General features: G+C 46.5%; 2 protein-coding genes across 8 annotated transcripts in view; both read right to left on the reverse strand.

Moving 5' to 3' along the window:
* Positions 1-3,599: 3,599 nt before the first annotated feature.
* Positions 3,600-4,890, reverse strand: phlda2 (pleckstrin homology-like domain, family A, member 2). The gene is made up of 2 exons (XM_077597273.1): positions 4,454-4,890; positions 3,600-3,955 (listed from the first exon to the last, which is right to left on the reverse strand). The coding sequence occupies exon 1, from the start codon at positions 4,888-4,890 to the stop codon at positions 4,492-4,494; it is 399 nt and encodes a 132-aa protein (XP_077453399.1). The 3' UTR covers positions 3,600-3,955; positions 4,454-4,491.
* A 1,585-nt stretch (positions 4,891-6,475) lies between these two features.
* The window catches only part of LOC144071828 (nucleosome assembly protein 1-like 4), a 17,438-nt gene continuing 5,243 nt past the window's right edge, over positions 6,476-18,670 (reverse strand). Inside the window, exons 6-15 of one of the 7 annotated variants that reach the window (XM_077597263.1) lie at positions 16,723-16,854; positions 16,578-16,649; positions 16,368-16,507; positions 16,129-16,274; positions 14,418-14,440; positions 14,219-14,332; positions 14,104-14,133; positions 13,140-13,211; positions 12,130-12,160; positions 9,318-10,474 (exon numbers count right to left, since the gene is read on the reverse strand). In XM_077597263.1, coding sequence (XP_077453389.1) covers positions 12,152-12,160; positions 13,140-13,211; positions 14,104-14,133; positions 14,219-14,332; positions 14,418-14,440; positions 16,129-16,274; positions 16,368-16,507; positions 16,578-16,649; positions 16,723-16,854 — 738 coding nt within the window. In that variant the 3' untranslated portion in view covers positions 9,318-10,474; positions 12,130-12,151. The other 6 variants (XM_077597260.1, XM_077597262.1, XM_077597261.1 and 3 more) reach the window with 6 other exon arrangements.

Here is an 18,670-nt window from a genome sequence, read left to right on the forward strand (position 1 = left end):
TTTTTGTCCAACCGTGTGAACGGGCAAGCGGAACTTGGAGCGAAAAAGGCATTCCCGGCCAGGGTGCGGCTCGGCGCGTTGCCCGTCTTTGCAAAGGGCGGCCATTCTTGCTTTTGTCGCAATTCCATTCTTGTTTCCTGGTTGCTGTGGCTTTCTCTTTGCCCCTTTTGACTTTTGGACAGCCACCTGGGCATTTCTGGAACTTGCCTTTTTGATTAAAAAAAAAACCTCACTATACTATGTCGTTTTTTACGGAAAAAAAGCCTTACTATTATGTCGTTTTTTTAAGAGAAAAAGCCTTACTATACTATGTCATTTTTTGATTAAAAAACCCTCACTAAACTATGTGTTTTTTTTTACAAAAACAGCCTTACTATACTATGTCATTTTTAATTAAAAACCCTCACTATACTATGTCGTTTTTTTAAGAAAAAAGCCTTACTATACTATGTCATTTTTTTTTATTAAAAAAAAAACCCACTATACATGTCGTTTTTTACGGAAAAAAAAGCCTTACTCTACTATGTCGTTTTTTACAAAAAAAAACCTTACTATACTGTCGTTTTTAAGGAAAAAAAGCCTTACTATACTATGTCATTTTTTAAAGAAAAAAGCCTTACTATACTATGTCATTTTTTTAAAGAAAAAAGCCTTACTATACTATGTCATTTTTTAAGAAAAAAGCCTTACTATACTATGTCATTTTTTAAGAAAAAAGCCTTACTATACTATGTCATTTTTTTTATTAAAAAAAAAAACTCACTATACTATGTCGTTTTTTACGAAAAAAAGCCTTACTATACTATGTCATTTTTTAAAGAAAAAAGCCTTACTATACTATGTCATTTTTTTGATTAAAAAAAAAACTCACTATACTATGTCGTTTTTTACGGAAAAAAGCCTTACTATACTATGTCATTTTTTAAAGAAAAAAGCCTTACTATACTATGTCGTTTTTGAAGAAAAAAAGCCTTACTAAACTGTCGTTTTTTAAGGAAAAAAAGCCTTACTATACTATATCGTTGTCCTACTATGACTTTTTGGACAGCCACCTGGGCATTTCTGGAACTTGCTTACTTCCTTTGGCTTCATTTCAGCAATGTGGATAGGCCACTTGTTTCAATCAAAGTGACCTGATAGACGGAAGACTGAATGTGCCACATGGGAATTTGGTGTACTCCCACGGTGCTGGTTCATTCATTCATCAATGAGTTGGCGGCCAACGTACGCCGTTTGTAAGGCTTTTTTTGGTAAAAAACGACATAGTATAGTAAGGCTTTTTTCTTAAAAAAACGACATAGTATAGTAAGGCTTTTTTTCTTAAAAAAACGACATAGTATAGTAAGGCTTTTTTTCTTTAAAAAACGACCATGTATAGTAAGGCTTTTTTGTAAAAAAAAAACGACCATGTATAGTAAGGCTTTTTTTGTAAAAAAAAACGTCATAGTCATAGTAAGGTTTTTTTTCTTTAAAAAATGACAGTATAGTAAGGCTTTTTTACTAAAAAAAACGACATAGTATAGTAAGGCTTTTTTACAAAAAAAACGACCATGTATAGTAAGGTTGTTGTTTTTTTAAAAACGACACTGTATAGTAAGGCTTTTTTTCTTTAAAAAACGACCATGTATAGTAAGGCTTTTTTTCTTTAAAAAACAACATAGTATAGTACGAACGCCGTTTTTAAGTCGTAACGCGAGTCGTGCCACGTCACCAAACGAGTCAGCCCGGAAAAATGAAGGAAAACAAAAACAAACAGCGTGCTCATGACGACCGAGCCAAGTCATCCCGGCGGCAAGACGTCATGTCAACCCACTAAATAGTCTTCTTCTCCTCTTCTCTTCTCTTTGCCTCCCCCACCCAACTTCTCCACGACGTACAGCTTTTTCTTTCAATGAATCCGTTGACTTGAATGGGAACCGCGTGACGTGGAAACGGGCCAAAGAATGCGACGCGACGTGACACGATACCGCCAGGGTGTGCCGGCTGTCACCTGAGAGGCGGCGGAGAACAAAAGCAGGTCATTTGCGCTTCAACACGCTCTTCTCAATGATAAGCCTTTTTATTGAACCATTGTTCAAAGAGCCGGGCGGGCGGGCGGACGCGGGAACTTCCGGCCAGCCGTCCAGCCTCGAGCATGCCAAAACAAGGCCGTTCTTTGTTTCTGGCTCCGGGGTGCGATTGGACGCTCACTCTTAGCCGCCATCGCAGCTCTCCTAACGGTCAGCCCGTGCGCACCTGGTGCGCTTTGGGAAAGGGATGGCTTCCTGATGATTTAGGCCCATTTTCTGCTACTTCTTGGGTCAATTTAAGGGTACTGAAAGGAAAAAAAACTACTTTTTAAAGCAAACAGTTGGCCTGCGACCCTCAAATTTATGAACGGCAAAAAAACCTTTCTTCCGATTTGTTTTCCCCGCCGTTTGATTGGGCCGGCTCGTTGCGAAAGAGCCTCCACATGCCTGATAAGCGACGGCGCACCTATGTGGAATAGGGCTAAAGTCCACACGTGTGTCATCAGCCGGCCGACAAGTCACAAAGGCAAAGACTTCCGCCGACATGAATCAGCCAGGCCGGAAAGTCCCTTTGGACTCCACCTCCTCTTCCTCCCCCTCCCCCTCCTCCTTTCGGAAGGCACGTCTGGCATTTACTGAGAAATGCGGCCGCTGACAACTGACAAGTTTCCCAGAGTCAAGCCCAGACGTCGACCGTCGGGCAAAAGTATGGCGAGCCACTCGGATGCTTCGGCCTTTCCTTATAGGGCCATCCCAGTGGCGAGCGTCGGGACGGACGGACGGACGGACAGACGGATCGGACGCCTATCGTCAGCCAAAAGACATGCGACGGCGCGCTCAGATTAGCGCATGCTTTCTCAAGCCGTTGGTCACAAGGTGTGACCCAAGACCGACAGGAAGTGACCCCAAATGGACGGCAAGTCCCGGAGTGTTACTCCAAAAATCAGTCCAATAAGAGGGACCAACATCAGTAGCAAGTGAGAAAACCAATAGTGGCTCAAAATCTAGCAGAGGTCAGGCAAAAATCCCTAAAATCAATAGAAAGTGACCCCAAATCAACTAAAAATACCTCAAATTCAACAACAAAATGGTGAAAGATTGGTAGAAAGTGACCTGGGCTAGCTACAAAACCAACAGGTTGGAAATAACCCCCAATTATAATCAACAAGACGTTAGCAGGAAGTGACCCAAAATTGACAGGAAGTCCCTGAGCGTTACTCCAAAAATCAGTCCAATAAGAGGGACCAAAATCAGTAGCAAGTGAGAAAAGCAATAGTGGCCCAAAATATAGCAGAGGGCAAAAATCAACTGAAAAAGAGCTTCCCTAAAATCAACAGGAAGTGACCCAAAATCAACTAAAAATACCTCCAATTCGACTAAAAGTGGTGAAAAATTGGTAGAAAGTGACCTGGGCTAGCTACAAAAGCAACAGGTTAGAAATAACCCCTCATTATAATCAACAAGACGTTAGCAGGAAGTGGCCCAAAGTGAACAAGAAAGTAGCCAAAACGAAGGAAAGCGACCGGCAACCCAGACAAAAACGGCCTGTCGCTATTTCTCCTAAAGGTAAATAAAAGATGGAAGACAATCTGAAGTGTACAAAAGTAGCCATTTTTACTGTCAATTTGACATAACGTCCATCCATTTGAGTTAGTCGTACAAAAGAGTCAATAAATAAACAATCCAAAGGAATCATACTTAGTTATTCCTCACCGCTTCAAAAAAACCATCCACTTTGGCAGCGAAAATGTTTTGTTGTTGTCAAAAAGAGGCACGGCTATTTGGTCAAATAAATATACAAAGTTCATTTCAAAAATACGTGAAAATAAATTAACAGAGGCCATTTTTCGTCTTGACTTTCCGGGCCGAGCGCGGCGAGGGACAGCGACCGCTCGGCCCGCCGTCGGGATTGGTCCTGGGGTTTTTCTTTTGCCGTTTGCCCCGGCCTGCGGGAAAACAAAAAAATAAAATAAAATAAAATCAATAAACGTCGCAAGCGATAGTCTTCCGTCGACAACTAAGATGACGTCTAGTGTAAGTTTTATTACACATCAACAACCACTGCAGAATCAGGTGTGCGGATTTTTTTGTCGTTTTTAGGAATCGGCTCAGAGTTTCGGGAAAAATTGGACGAATCTTTAAAAATAGGACATATATCCTATATAGGAAATATATCTTTTGAAACGCGTTTGTCATTCGCCGCCGACTTGCGAGGGATTGACTGGACGCGGAGCGGCGTCAATGGCTGACCACATCATTTTTGGTAAGAAATAGGCTCGAAGGTTCTCTCGTCCCGGGGAAGCCGGCAGCGAATGAACTCAATCAAATCCCGATAATATTCGTTTTTTTCCCATAAATGAGACGGAACTCACGGATCTCTAACGCCACTTGAGTTTTTCGACGAGGTCTTTGTTATTTTAGCCAGCGGAAGAAGGACTACTGACCATATTTGGAGGCGCTGGGTTCCCCTTCCGGCTCCCAATCAGGGCTCTCTGGTGACCACTCCGCGCGTCTTAAAGTCCCGGACGGCCTGTCGGTTCTGGTGCTCGATGAGGGCCATGGCGATGACGGCGTTCCAGCAGGAGCGATCGTCGCCCGGGCAGCGGAAGTCGATCTCCTTGTCGTCGGTGGTGACCAGCGTGAAGTAGACGAACTTGCCGCTGCGCTCCACGCAGTCCACCTTCTTGATGCTCTGCAACTTGAGCTCCTTGCGGCCCCGCGATCGCTTGTGCGGGTCGGCGTACAGGCTCAGGCCGTCGGGGGTCAGCACGCAAGTCTTGCGCTTCCACAACTGAAGCAGGTTGTCGCTCCTCTTCTCCAGTTCGCCCTCTTTCAGCACCGACATGGCGGAAGACAACGCGGTCGGCACGGCGGTCGGCATCGGCAACGCGGTCAAGCACCAATGAAGCGGCAGCCGGCACTTCCGAGGCTTCTTTAATGGCTCCGCCTCCTGGGAGTGACGACGGGCGGAGGGGCGGAGTCAGTGGAGAGCAGAATCACCCACCGCCACTGGCAGGCAGCCTGTCCCAAGCATCGAATCAACGCGGAAAGCTCCGTCTCGGTTGCAATAAAGAGCTCAATTTGGCCTACGACGTCGTTAAGCGGGCCCAAGCAAAACGACAAGGGCGAGTTGGCCGTCTGGCCGGCTTGGACAAGGACAGGCACAGGCACCGTCAGACCATGACTACCATTCCTCCCATACGCGTTTAAGTCTTGTTGTGGGAAAACAACAAATGGCTTCCATCAGGAACAATTTGAAGCCTTTGAAAAAAGATCAATCAATGATTCCTCCATACACCTTCCCCTTTAGGGCCCCTATCCCGTCAGGTTTCTCACCTGAATCCAAACTTCAGGCTGAATTGATCCTTGAAATCGGGTGTGCTAGGAGAGGAGGCCACTGAAAGATGGCTAAGGGGTGGCCAGGCGAGCCCCCTCGTTAGCATACTCGCCGTGAGGCGTGCACATCCACAGCTGCTGGGGAGCTGAAGAAGGGCCCCTGTTCGACTCCACAGCCGCTTGTCACATGGCCTGGCCTCGCACATCCTGGAAGGAAGTGGCCCGGAACAGCCCCCACAAGCAGCAGAAATGGCCATAAAACCAACAGGTGGCTGAAATGGTTCACAGGAAGTGACCCGGGATGACCCCAAATCAGCATACCGTATTTTCACGACTATATGGCGCACATAAAAGTCTTCAATTTTCTCCAAAATAGACAGGGCGCCTAATAATCCAGTGCGCTTTATATATGGACCAATACTAAAATTGTTATCACGATAAAATCAAATGAATCAGTTGATAGGGTACACCGACTCTACTATTTTCCCGTAGACAAAGTATGACGCAGTGGCTGCTGGGATATGTAGTCGTTCTTTTGTCAATACACCCAATGGATTGTGGCCTGTATACATCGACATCAATACAGCTTGACAAAGCATGGAAAGCACCATTGGAAGAGTTACGCTAGCTACTATTTGCGAATGGATTGTGGCCTTTATACATCGACATCAATACAGCTTGACAAAGCATGGGAAGCACCGTTGGAAAAGTGACGCTAGCTACCAGCTAGCTACTATTTGTGAATGGATTGTGGCCGCCTGGACGAATGTATAAAACTCAGCGTTTTCGATGACTCATTTGGACAATTGTTCAATTCAGACACGGAAAATGAGGACTTTGATGGATTTGTGTGTGATGATGACGTGAGTAAGTTGTAAAATGGCTAAATAAAGTACAACCGAACTCAGTTTTGCTTCCATTGCCTTTTTAAAAACGTGTTTTTAGCGTGTGGGTGTAGCGTGCAAAAACTATATATCCGAGCAGTCACTGCGCACCGGAAACCAGAAAAAAAAGTCTGGGGCTGCTTCCGGTAGCCAGCGCTATTGCGGTTAGATATTCAGATATAATATATAACATATATGCCTCTAAAAAAACGGTGCATCCTTTGTGTGTTTAAAATACAGAAATAGCACTCGTTACTGACACTGCACCTTTAAATACGATGCGCCATATAGTCGTGAAAATACGGTAATTGACAAAATGGTCCCAAAACTGGCACCAATGGTGAACAGGAAGTGACACAGGACAATGAAATGATAAGGAACAGAAAAATGAGTGATGTGATGGTACCTAAAAACACACTTGGGAGTCACAATTTAAAAAAAAACCTCACTGTCAAGTTATCTCTCCTTTTCTTCAAATTTTGCCCCAAACTTGAAAAGGGGCCCCGCCCGATCTTATCAACGCAGGAACAACTCAAATCCTTCCAGTTTACACTTTTATTGAAGTTAATGGTGATAGGAAGTGGTTAGGTTGAAAACCTTAAAGAAAGGGGAAAGGAGGAAGCATGTGACGTCATTCAAGTTTCACGTTACTATGGTGATCAAAGTGTTGCTCTTGAGTTTACTACTAGCATCTTGAATTTACTACAGAAAAGCAGGAGAGTGTTGAAATGATAGAGTGGAAATGCATGGGTACATTAACTGATTGGGTAAATCAAACACTAATATTATTCACTTTACAGAGATAGGTCATATGAGTAATCCAAGTTAAGGGAAAATACAAAGAATGCAACTTAAGGTTGCGAGAAGCAAATTAAGCATCAATCAGCTGGCATTTAGGTGGTACTTATTTTATCCTACCAGTTGCGTGTGATCGGGTCTGAAGGGTATTCCTTGGTATTCCTTGCTCCTTTCTCGCCTGTCTACTTTCAAGGCTTGAATCTGAATGGTTATATCCTGGCTCATGCCCTATGATCTTAGGCAGGAAATGAGGCGAGGTGACTTTTGTTTGGGTTTTCTTTTCTGCCCTCTGTTGGCTTGGAGGAGCGGCAGACATATCTTCTCCAAAGTTGACTTGACACCTCCCACTTGGCATCTCGGTTCTTGAACCCAGAGAGGTCACACAGTTCCTGGTTGCTCTCGTTCGTTTCTTTGTTGGTCTATTTCTGTTCTTCCACAGGTATCAGGACAATGATGCGTCGTACATCTCTATGCAGAATTGTTGAAGGGATTTTTGTGGGGGGTTTCTTCGCGCGATCAGATTTGGTAGTAGAGACGGGGTAGCTTGGGAAGGTCTTGACGTGAACATCTCTGACGATGCCTCTTGTGTCGGGGACGACACTATCGACTCGTCCAAGCTTGTACTGGCCCCTTAGAGCATTTTGGTCGGCCAGCCAGACGATATCTCCCTTGGCTACATTTCTGTTCGTTGTGTGCCACTTACTTCGGATGAACAAGTTGGGTCCCGCCAGCTGGCTCCACTTCTTCCAGAATCGGTCGACTTCGGTCTGGATGGCTCTTAGTCTCTTGTAGGGGTATCCTTGAAAGTCGAAGCTTCCTACATCTCCCTCAGGTCCTGTCCTTCCCAGCAGAAGGGTGTTTGGGCTGATGTAGTCTATACATTCCTCACGACTTTGCGTCCTGGCGTCAATGGGTCTTTCGTTGGCCAGATTGGCCGCCATGTAGAGGAAGGTTTGGAACTCACTCCACGTGAAGCATCTGTCTCCTGCCAGGTTGTGCAGGGCACGTTTTACAGCGCGTACTGCGGCCTCGGCAGCTCCATTTCGGTGTGGGGAGTCCGCAGGGTGGAGTTTCCAGTTCCGTGGCGTGAGGCTCCTGTGGAAGGTAACTTGGCTGAGACGGACGTATTCTTCAAATAACTGGATTGCTTCTTCCCTTAACTTTTCAGATAGAGGTTTGTCCCACGTGTCTTGGGTTCTGCTGGTTCCAGCTTCTTGGAAAGCTTTCCTGACGAGAATGGCACCCTTCTGTTTGGCGGGGGTGACAAGGCCTATCGGATCATAGAGGCCGGCTACCTGACTTAGTAATTGTCTCCTAGTCAGGGGTTTGGGAGTGTTTTCTCTCACCTCCTCTCCCAGGAGGTTTTGACCCACTCTCATTTTCTTTATTCTCTTAGAGAAGTTAACTGAGGTCATGGGGTACAGTTTGTCGCTTTCGACAATGTAGCCGCCGACTCCAAGGGCTTTGTCGTCTTCTCCTCTTCTTTGATTTGGTAGAATGAGTATATTGCTGGAAGATGCTCCTTCTGTGAGTATCTCCCTCCCACTTTGGCCTGACCGGAGCCAGGGTTTGAGGATGAAGCCACCTGCTTTCAGGATCTCTTCAACCCTGTTGGTGTATCCATCCAGTTTTTCCAAGTCGTTGTGAGAGGTCAGCACATCGTCAACGTAAGAGTCTTCCTCCAGGATTCTGCACTCCTCTTTTAGGTGAGCAAACATGGGTAGCTTTGCAGTCTCTCTCATCGCCAGCTGTGCAATGCATCCTGCTGGACGATCGCCAATGTTGACTCGGGTGATGGCATACTCCTCAATTTCACTTTCTTCGGTGTCTCTCCAAAGAAATCTGTGTAGGTGCATTTCTGGTTCTTCCAACCACACTGAGTTGTACATCTTCTTGATGTCTCCAAGGGCTGCATGCACTCCTCTTCGGAATCTGAGTAAAACTGCTCGGATTGGGTTGAGGACGTCTGGTCCTTTCAACAGGATGTCGTTCATGCTAAGTCCCTTGAACTTCTGGCTGCTGTTCCAGACTAGGCGCACTGGTGTGGTAACGGAGTGAGGGTTTGGCGCTACCAAGTGGCTAACGTACCACACCGGTCCTCTCCAATTGGTGATCATTTCTTTGCTGAGTTTCTTCGCTGCTCTTCTTTCCACCATTTCAAGGATTAAAGGCCTTGAGTCAAAGCCAACGCAGTCGTCGGAAGGACCTCAAGAGAAAAATGAGTGATGTGATGGTACCTAAAAACACACTTGGGAGTCACAATTTTAAAAAAAACCTCACAGAAGCTTCATTTGCAGCAGTGCACAACTTTAATAGAATATCTGAATTCTGTACAAATTGAAGAGTCAGCCAAGTGAACAAGTTAAGGCCATTCGTTAGCACGTTTGAGAACGACGACGACGACGACCGCAGCGGCGACTCAATACAATCGAGAGAAGGCGGCGTTGGCTTTAGTCCTTGCGTTCATCTGCCGACGCTGGAATCCAAAGCCAACAAAGTCCAAAAGAAGGAATTGGCGTCCCCAAAAGAAAGAGGGGAAGAAAAAAAAAACACTTGGGATATGACATTCCATTTAGCTTGCTAAACATAGAACAAAAAAACCCATAAAAACTCATTTTTTGTTGCTGTGGCTTCAATGCGATACACCAAAATAAATTAAAGTATGACTACAGAGAGAGACAAAAGGAAGGGAACTTTGTTCGACGCTTGGCTAGCGAGCTATGCTAACAATTTAGCTGTGGTCGTCAAAAAACCCTGAGTAACAGATCCCTTTCGGAGTTGCGTTAGAACCTCGTCGTGCCTAAATTGACGTGGAACCGAAAAATTCCAAGTATAGAAAATGTATATTTGTAATGCTAAATAAAAAAAAAAAGGTAACATTTTACTTTAGCTTTTCAATGATAGGTTATTTTTATGTTTTTAAACGTACATTTGTCAAGTCTGGTGGCCATCGACAAGTCCTATCCATTTTGACTGGGAGGGCTGACATGGTTTAATTATTATTATTTTTTTTTTAATCAACTAAACTATTGACTTTTTTGGAGTGGTCCAAAGTTAAATTTTGTTCAGTTTTTTTTTTTTAAACATGGGATTTTTCCCATTCTGTGTGTTTGTGATATCCATCCTCTCCCGGTCAAAACGCATCGGACGTCAATGGCCGTCAGTGGCGGTAAATGAAATTAACGTCTGGCACGCGGGGGGTGTCGTTTTTGTCACAAACTGGCAGTAATGCCCACTTCCACTTTTTTGGCAAAGGGCGGCGACAACAACAACAACAAAAATCGCTAGGGAAAAAAAATGGGACGAGTGTTCATAGAAGGGGATTGTTAATTGGAAAATGTGGGTGGGGCTCTTGTTGATTGGCTCGATTGAAGGAGGGCAGGTCCGGTGGGTGGCAGGCGCGCTTTACTGTTGCTTGCACTCGGCGGGCTGGGCGGGGGTTTCTTTCTGCGGGACACAAACGGGGGACACTCAGAAAAGGTGGGAGTTCACCAAAAACCAGACGTGCCAGAAAATGAGGGCGAACAAAGACGAAAAGTGGGCGGACACCCCAAAAATGGAACCGATGGAGGACCGGGAGCCAGTGGCAAAGGTCGCCTATTCACTTTACGCCGGTTAATGGCACCGACTTCAAGAATGAAACAAAGGAATACATCCCAAAATATCCATAGAAATGAAAGTGCAACCAATCCACCGGAAGTGACTCCGAAAAGGCAAAAAGGGTGAGAAAGTGACCAAGAAAAAGGGGAAGTCAAGGTCCGCCACTGACAACAATGGAAGTCATTTCAAATCCTGGCGAAAAAGAGCCGTGCCATTTGAAAGATTGATATTAAAAAGGATAGGGACGTCGCTTTAGCTCCTCCCAACCAATGTTCCCTCTAATTTTTCGTTGGTCTGGGGAGAAAGACAACCTCCCTGAGCACGCCGAGTACCAGTGTGAGCGACATCATCGGTACTCGGATGATTCGCCTAAAGACGTTTCGCCGACGGACGTTTGACAGACGGGCAGGTCGCCCAATGGACGTTACGCCGAACGTTCATTCGGCCGAACGGAGGTTTCGCCGAAACGGGATTCCCGCGCTCGCCCCGCCCCCGGATCGTGTGTGTACAAGTTTTTCAACCTCGGGCCGTGGGCCATTTACGGCCCGTTAGGATTTTTAATCCGGCCCGCCACCGGCATTGTCCAAATGATAGTAAAAATCAATGTTAGTGTACCATCAATGGCAGCCCGGGAATAAGCACTCTAGTGCGGGCAGATGTAGCTGAACCGAGCCGTAAAATGACAGCAATCGGGTCAAATGCATCTTAAAACAGCATTTAATGATTAAATACAAATACTGGAGCTCTTTGGACATTAGAACCGAGCCCAGGGAAGTGAATTCCTCGGTAAAATGTCGCGATGGAGGCAAAAAACGTCTAGATACGTCCATTCGCCAAACGGCTCAAAATGCTCTCAAATTCAGTCAAATCCAGCTGAAAACAGCGTTTAATGATTAAATACAAATACTAGTATTTGTATTTAATCATTAAACTAACAAATTCTAGTATTTGTATTTAATCATTAAACGCTGTTGTTCATTCGGCGACCCGTCCGTCTGTTAAACGTCCGTCGGCGAAACGTCTTTAGGCTAATCATCCGGTCACGACATCATCATTGCTCGCTATGGGCACACCAGTATCACACCTGCCAAAAGCAGGTGCATGTTAATGTTCCCTCTAATTTTTCATGTAAAACATGCTGTAAAACACGAAAAACATAAGTGGACAGAGCTACTGCCACTGGCTGCCGCTTAAACAGCGCCATCATGGGGAAAGGGGTAAAAAAAAAAAACAAATTGGATTATTTTGTGCGCTCCATATGATTTGCTGTGCGCAGAGAAGACGAGAGTAGTGCGCAATTGCGCACGCGCGCAGCTTAGAGGGAACATTGCTCCCAACTAAGCCGCTAAAAGGAGGGAAAGAAAAAGGTCAAGAAGCAGTGAGGGGGAGGGGCCTGTCTGTCCATTCCATACCGAGGAAAGCCACATTGATATGTGGGAGGAGACACAACGTCACCCGGAAAAAAGCCACAGTCAGGGGAAAAAACAAAAACAAAATATCACCTTAACAAAATGGCACGCGGGCTCAGGTATGCTGTGAGCAAAAAAATCAATAAAAAAAAGAGTCGATCAATACATTCGGTCAAGTCGTTGACGGAGACAGGCGTCCAATCCATTTAGTGGGGAGAGGATATTTCAGTTTTTTTAAATCTTGGGTTGAAATGAAAATATTTTCCCATTTATCTATTTGAATTGTTTTTTAATAAATAAAAAATAGGGTTTTTAAATACCTTTCTTTTAATCAAAAATGAGGTTTTAATATAAAAAAACAAAAAAATGACCTTTTCAAATTTGAAATATGACACTATTTACTCAAGTCATCACATTTTAAAAACTAAATGCAAATAATAGGGAATATTTTCTATTGAAATATTTGAAAATGGCATGAGTCTGTGGAGTCCCTCCGAAGCTCCTTTAGCAATAGACTGCGGCACCCTCATTGCAGGAAGGAGCGCTTCCGCAGATACTTCCTCCCATCAGCTATGGGGCTCTTTAACAAAAAAATGGCTGTGTGTTAAGACCTACCATATGCATGCATGTACATTTATGTGTATGTATGTATGTATATATGTGCTAAGCAACACGCTTATTTAATTATATATTTATTCATGTATTTATTTCTTGACCTACTTATGACCTATCTATTTATGTCTAAAATGCCTTTCCTATTCATGCATCCTCACCCTCTTGCCACTGGAACAACGAAATTTCCAGAATACGGGATGAATAAAGTTATCCAATCCAATCCAATCCAATCCAAGTCATCAAATTTTAAAAACTAAATGAAAAAAGGGAATATTTTCTTTAGAAATATTTGAAAATGCCATTCTACTAAATGATTGACTTTTGACCAATGACAGTCATTTTCTAGGCCAGAATCCCTCCCAGTCGGTTAATTGGCCACGTTAAGTTAAGTTCAGTTTTTCTAATGGACTGGTGGGCTCCGCCTTTCATCCCTCCCGGTCTAAACGAGCGGACGCCCGTCGCCGTTCGCGGCGCGCGTACGTACGTACCCTGGGCTGAAAATCTCCGTCGTCATCATCGTCGTCGTCGTCTTCTTCTTCTTCGTCGTCGTCGTCTTGCTCCTGGCGGCGAGGGAACGGGGGTCAGACGGCGGGCGGTGTGGATTGGCCCGGTGAAACATTTTCATGACTATAAGGCGCACATAAAAGTCTAAAATTTTCTCCAAAATAGACAGGGCGCCTTATAATCCAGTGTGCTTTATATATGGACCAAAACTAAAATTGTTATCACGATAAAATCAAATAAATCGGTCGATAGGACAACTACGGCAAGCAGCCCCCGACTCTACTATTTTCCCGTAGATAAAACACTGCGCAGTGACTGCTGGGATATAGAGTTCTTAATACACCCAGTTCTTCAATACAGTTAGTATGATGGCGAGCACACTAATTTGGTGCTGGCCGTCATTTCGGCTATATTTACAAAAGAAATCCTGCTGCTAAATGTTGGCGTCAACAGAGCATTCAAAACTAGACTATAGTATATATACATTATATATAATAACTCGGAGCTTGCCGTCATTCCCGGAGGCTTAAGAATTACAACCGCGGGCGTTTTGGAAGACTCATTTGGGCAAGTGTTTAATTGGGACACAGAAAATGAGGACTTTGATGGATTTGTGGGTGATGATGCTGGAGTAAAATGTCTAAATAAAGTACAACCAAACTCCGTTTTGCTTCCGTTGCCTTTTTAAAAACGTGTTTTTAGCGTGTGGGTGTAGCGTGCAAGAACTATATTTCCCAGCAGTCACTGCGCACCGGAACCCGGAAATAGGCTACTTCCGCTAGCCAGCGCTATTGCGTTTCGATGTTCATCCATATATAATATATAATGTGTGTAATGAAACGGTGCGTGCTTTGTGTCTAAAATACAGAAATAGCACTCGTTACTGACACTGCGCCTTTAAATGTGATGCGCCGAATAGTCGTGAAAATACGGTAATAATTTACAAACCTCGTCGCCCTCTTCCAGTTCCTCATCAAACTGAAAGAAAAAGAAAAAAAGAGGTGAGCGGCGGCGGCGGCGGCGGGCGATCGTCAGACGGACGGCAGGCGGGCGCCGGCTTTACGCTCTCGTCGTCTTCCATGGCCTCCCCGGTGAAATAGAGGACGGCTCGCGGGATGATTCTCTCGCGGAAGAAATGCCCGATCTCGAAGTCGAACGTCAGCTCCGAGTCGTCGTCCTGGACGAGGGGGCGAGATGGGGACGGATCACGGGGACGGGGGACGACGGACGGCGGTCGTTTTGGGCGGGACGCCAACACTCACCGGTTCGTCGCCGTCTGGTGAAGCTGCAGAGAAAAAAAACAAAGTGCCGTCTCGATTTAAGTGGCAAAATGAGGTCATTTTCTCCCCGGCATTGAATGGCCTATTGATACAATCATTCTTTTAAGACAGGGGTAGGGAACCTATGGCTCGGGAGCCACATGCGGCTCTTTAGATGAGTGCATGAGGCTCTCCGCTAACCCGTGAGCTAAAATAATGGAAACAGCCGAGTCCCAAACACACCGATAGGAGCGTTACATCGGCGCTGTGTCTTAGACACGACCTCTAGTGCCTGTTTAATCATTTATTTTTAAATTAGACTCTTCTCCACGCATATCGTCATTGATACTCATTGATTAGCAACGTTATCAAAAGAATTCAGTCTTTATGTAGTTTAAAAGTGGTGAAATGACTAAAAACGCATATATTTTCATGTATTTTGACTTTTACACTTTGAGTATGGCTCTCAGGAAGATGATTTTTGAAAATATGTTTTTTTTTTATGGCTCTCTCTGTCAAAAAGGTTCCCGACCCCTATTTTAAGACAACCTCCCTTTGGTCTTAAGTAGACTTCCAAACAAATTCTCATTCACGGGATCATCGGACGTCTGTTGCGGTCAAAAACACCGAGAAATTCGGCTCAGCGAACGCGCCCCGCCGTCGAAACGGCTTGAGTAGTGGCGGCCTCTGGCGGTCGAAAGCCCTCACTTGCTCGCGGCCGTTTTATCGGATGAGCGACTTTCTCATACATGTTTGCAAGTTTATCACCATTCGAAATGAAATACAATGCGTTAAAGTTCCGCCTAAAATGTACAATTTATTTTGTAATAACCTACCAGAATTTTTTATGTACCATATTTTCACGACTATAAGGCGCACATAAAAGTCTAAATTTTTCTCCAAAATAGACAAGGCGCCGTATAATCCAGTGCGCTTTATATATGGACCAATACTAAAATTGTTATCACGATAAAATAAAATAAATCCGTCGATAGGACAACTACGCCAAGCAGCCCCAGACTCTACTATTTCCCATAGAAAAAGTACTGCGCAGTGACTGCTGGGATATAGAGTTCTTCAATACACTCAGTATTACGGCGACCACACTAATTTGGTACTCGCCGTCATTTCGGCTGTATTTACAAAAGAAATCCTGCCGCTAGATGTTGGCTTCAACGGAGCATTCAAAGGTAGACTGCGAACTACTCGGAGCTTGCCGTCATTCCCGGAGGCTTAAGAACTACAACCGCGGGACCCGGCGTTTTGGATACTCATTTGGGCAATTGTTTAATTCGGACACAGAAAATGAAAACTTTGATGGATTTGTGGGTGATGATGACGTGAGTACGTTGTAAAATGTCTAAATAAAGTACTACCGAACTCAGTTTTGCTTCCGTTGCCTTTTTAAAAACGTGTTTTTAGCGTGTGGGTGTAGCGTGCAAGAACTATATTTCCTAGCAGTCACTGCGCACCGGAACCCGGAAATAAGCTACTTCCGGTAGCCAGCGCTATTGCGTTTCGATGTTCATCCATATATAATATATAACATATATGCGTCTAAAAAAAGTGCATGCTTTGTGTGTTTAAAATACAGAAATAGCATTAGTTACCGACACAGCGGCTAAAAATACGATGCGCCGAATAGTCGTGAAAATACGGTATATATGATATTTTCCATGAGGATTTTTTGTGTACGGTATATTGGCGGGCTCACCTTTGACGGGGTTGAAAAAGTTGAAAAAGGAAGGGTTGGGAACTTGTTTGGTGACGGTGCGAACGGTGCCGCGCCCTTTGTGCTTCTGCTTCTTCTTGATGGTCTTGACGGTCACGTCTTTGCCCTTGTGCCAGTCGATCATGCAGCTGCGGTGGGTGGGGGCGGGGCAAACAAAGAGGGTCAGTCCCGAGTCCGAAGGACCGTACATTCAGTCGTGAGTCCTCCCCCCACGGCCTCACCCGACACAGTCCACGATCTCCGGCCCTTCGAAGGAGAAGGGCTCCGAAGTGTCGGGTTCGAACTTCATCTTGTAGACTTTGGTGAGGACGGCGTTGTTGAAGTAGCAGTTGGGCTCAAAGTAGAACTCCAGCGTGAAACTCTGTGAAAAGACAAATCTCCCGCCGTTGAGGCTGGCTGGCGTCGGCGCACGCTCTCAACTCCCGACTCACCATGGGCTTGCCGGCCTCCGAAAACTTGACTTGGACGTCTTTGAGGTGCTTGAGGATGGGCTCGTCGTGCTCCTGGAAGCCAAAGCGCCGCCGTTAGGGCGGGCGTGGGCTGGGTTTCCGGTCGACTTCGGCGCCCACAACTTACTTGGATCATGTCGGTCAGCATGTCCGCATTGCGAAATATGGTGAGCCAGAAGTCCGGGATGCCTTTCGGGTCTTCCACGGACGGGGAATCCTCCATCTTGGTGTCGATGGCGATCATTTTCTTGATCTGGTCCTACCGTGTCAAGGCATCCGGAAAAAAAAAATACAGGATGTTTTACAGCTGTCAATGAGAGGGGAGGGCTGCCAAAATGAACGGACCCCTCCCTCCATCAAATCGGCTTTGTTAATGCAGAGTCCAGATCCAATTTACATTTTTGACTTTTGGAAGAAAAAGGAAAAGAGTAAATATGTTTTTTTTATCTAGATAAATGTCCGTGGGGTGGGTGGGGGTTTGAATATTTTTTCATTCCCCCGCCCAAAAAAACGTTAATCAAAATAGTGGCAGCTTCTAGGAGGGGACAAATATTGTGTATGTATGGGTGTGTGTGAGTGCGTGTGAGTGCGTGTGAGTGCGTGTGAGTGCGTGTGAGTGCGTGTGAGTGCGTGTGAGTGCGTGTGAGTGCGTGTGAGTGCGTGTGAGTGCGTGTGAGTGCGTGTGAGTGCGTGTGAGTGCGTGTGAGTGCGTGTGAGTGCGTGTGAGTGCGTGTGAGTGCGTGTGAGTGCGTGTGAGTGCGTGTGAGTGCGTGTGAGTGCGTGTGAGTGCGTGTGAGTGCGTGTGAGTGCGTGTGAGTGCGTGTGAGTGCGTGTGAGTGCGTGTGAGTGCGTGTGAGTGCGTGTGAGTGCGTGTGAGTGCGTGTGAGTGCGTGTGAGTGCGTGTGAGTGCGTGTGAGTGCGTGTGAGTGCGTGTGAGTGCGTGTGAGTGCGTGTGAGTGCGTGTGAGTGCGTGTGAGTGCGTGTGAGTGCGTGTGAGTGCGTGTGAGTGCGTGTGAGTGCGTGTGAGTGCGTGTGAGTGCGTGTGAGTGCGTGTGAGTGCGTGTGGATGCGTGTGGATGCGTGTGGATGCGTGTGGATAAGTGTGAGTGCGTGTGAGTGCGTGTGAGTGCGTGTGAGTGCGTGTGGGTGCGTGTGGGTGCGTGTGGGTGCGTGTGGGTGCGTGTGGGTGCGTGTGGGTGCGTGTGGGTGCGTGTGGGTGCGTGTGGGTGCGTGTGGGTGCGTGTGGGTGCGTGTGGGTGCGTGTGGGTGCGTGTGGGTGCGTGTGGGTGCGTGTGGGTGCGTGTGGGTGCGTGTGGGTGCGTGTGGGTGCGTGTGGGTGCGTGTGGGTGCGTGTGGGTGCGTGTGGGTGCGTGTGGGTGCGTGTGGGTGCGTGTGGGTGCGTGTGGGTGCGTGTGGGTGCGTGTGGGTGCGTGTGGGTGCGTGTGGGTGCGTGTGGGTGCGTGTGGGTGCGTGTGGGTGCGTGTGGGTGCGTGTGGGTGCGTGTGGGTGCGTGTGGGTGCGTGTGGGTGCGTGTGGGTGCGTGTGGGTGCGTGTGGGTGCGTGTGGGTGCGTGTGGGTGCGTGTGGGTGCGTGTGGGTGCGTGTGGGTGCGTGTGGGTGCGTGTGGATGCGTGTGGATGCGTGTGGATGCGTGTGGATGCGTGTGGATGCGTGTGGATGCGTGTGGATGCGTGTGGATGCGTGTGGATGCGTGTGGATGCGTGTGGATGCGTGTGGATGCGTGTGGATGCGTGTGGATGCGTGTGGATGCGTGTGGATGCGTGTGGATGCGTGTGGATGCGTGTGGATGCGTGTGGATGCGTGTGGATGCGTGTGGATGCGTGTGGATGCGTGTGGATGCGTGTGGATGCGTGTGGATGCGTGTGGATGCGTGTGGATGCGTGTGGATGCGTGTGGATGCGTGTGGATGCGTGTGGATGCGTGTGGATGCGTGTGGATGCGTGTGGATGCGTGTGGATGCGTGTGGATGCGTGTGGATGCGTGTGGATGCGTGTGGATGCGTGTGGATGCGTGTGGATGCGTGTGGATGCGTGTGGATGCGTGTGGATGCGTGTG

This window comes from Stigmatopora argus, chromosome 3, assembly GCF_051989625.1.
Source record: "Stigmatopora argus isolate UIUO_Sarg chromosome 3, RoL_Sarg_1.0, whole genome shotgun sequence".
NCBI classification, from domain to species: domain Eukaryota; kingdom Metazoa; phylum Chordata; class Actinopteri; order Syngnathiformes; family Syngnathidae; genus Stigmatopora; species Stigmatopora argus.

Excerpts from the sequence above, each read along its gene's own strand:
- phlda2 (XM_077597273.1), bottom strand. The coding sequence starts at position 4,890 with ATGCCGACCGCCGTGCCGACCGCGTTGTCTTCCGCCATGTCGGTGCTG.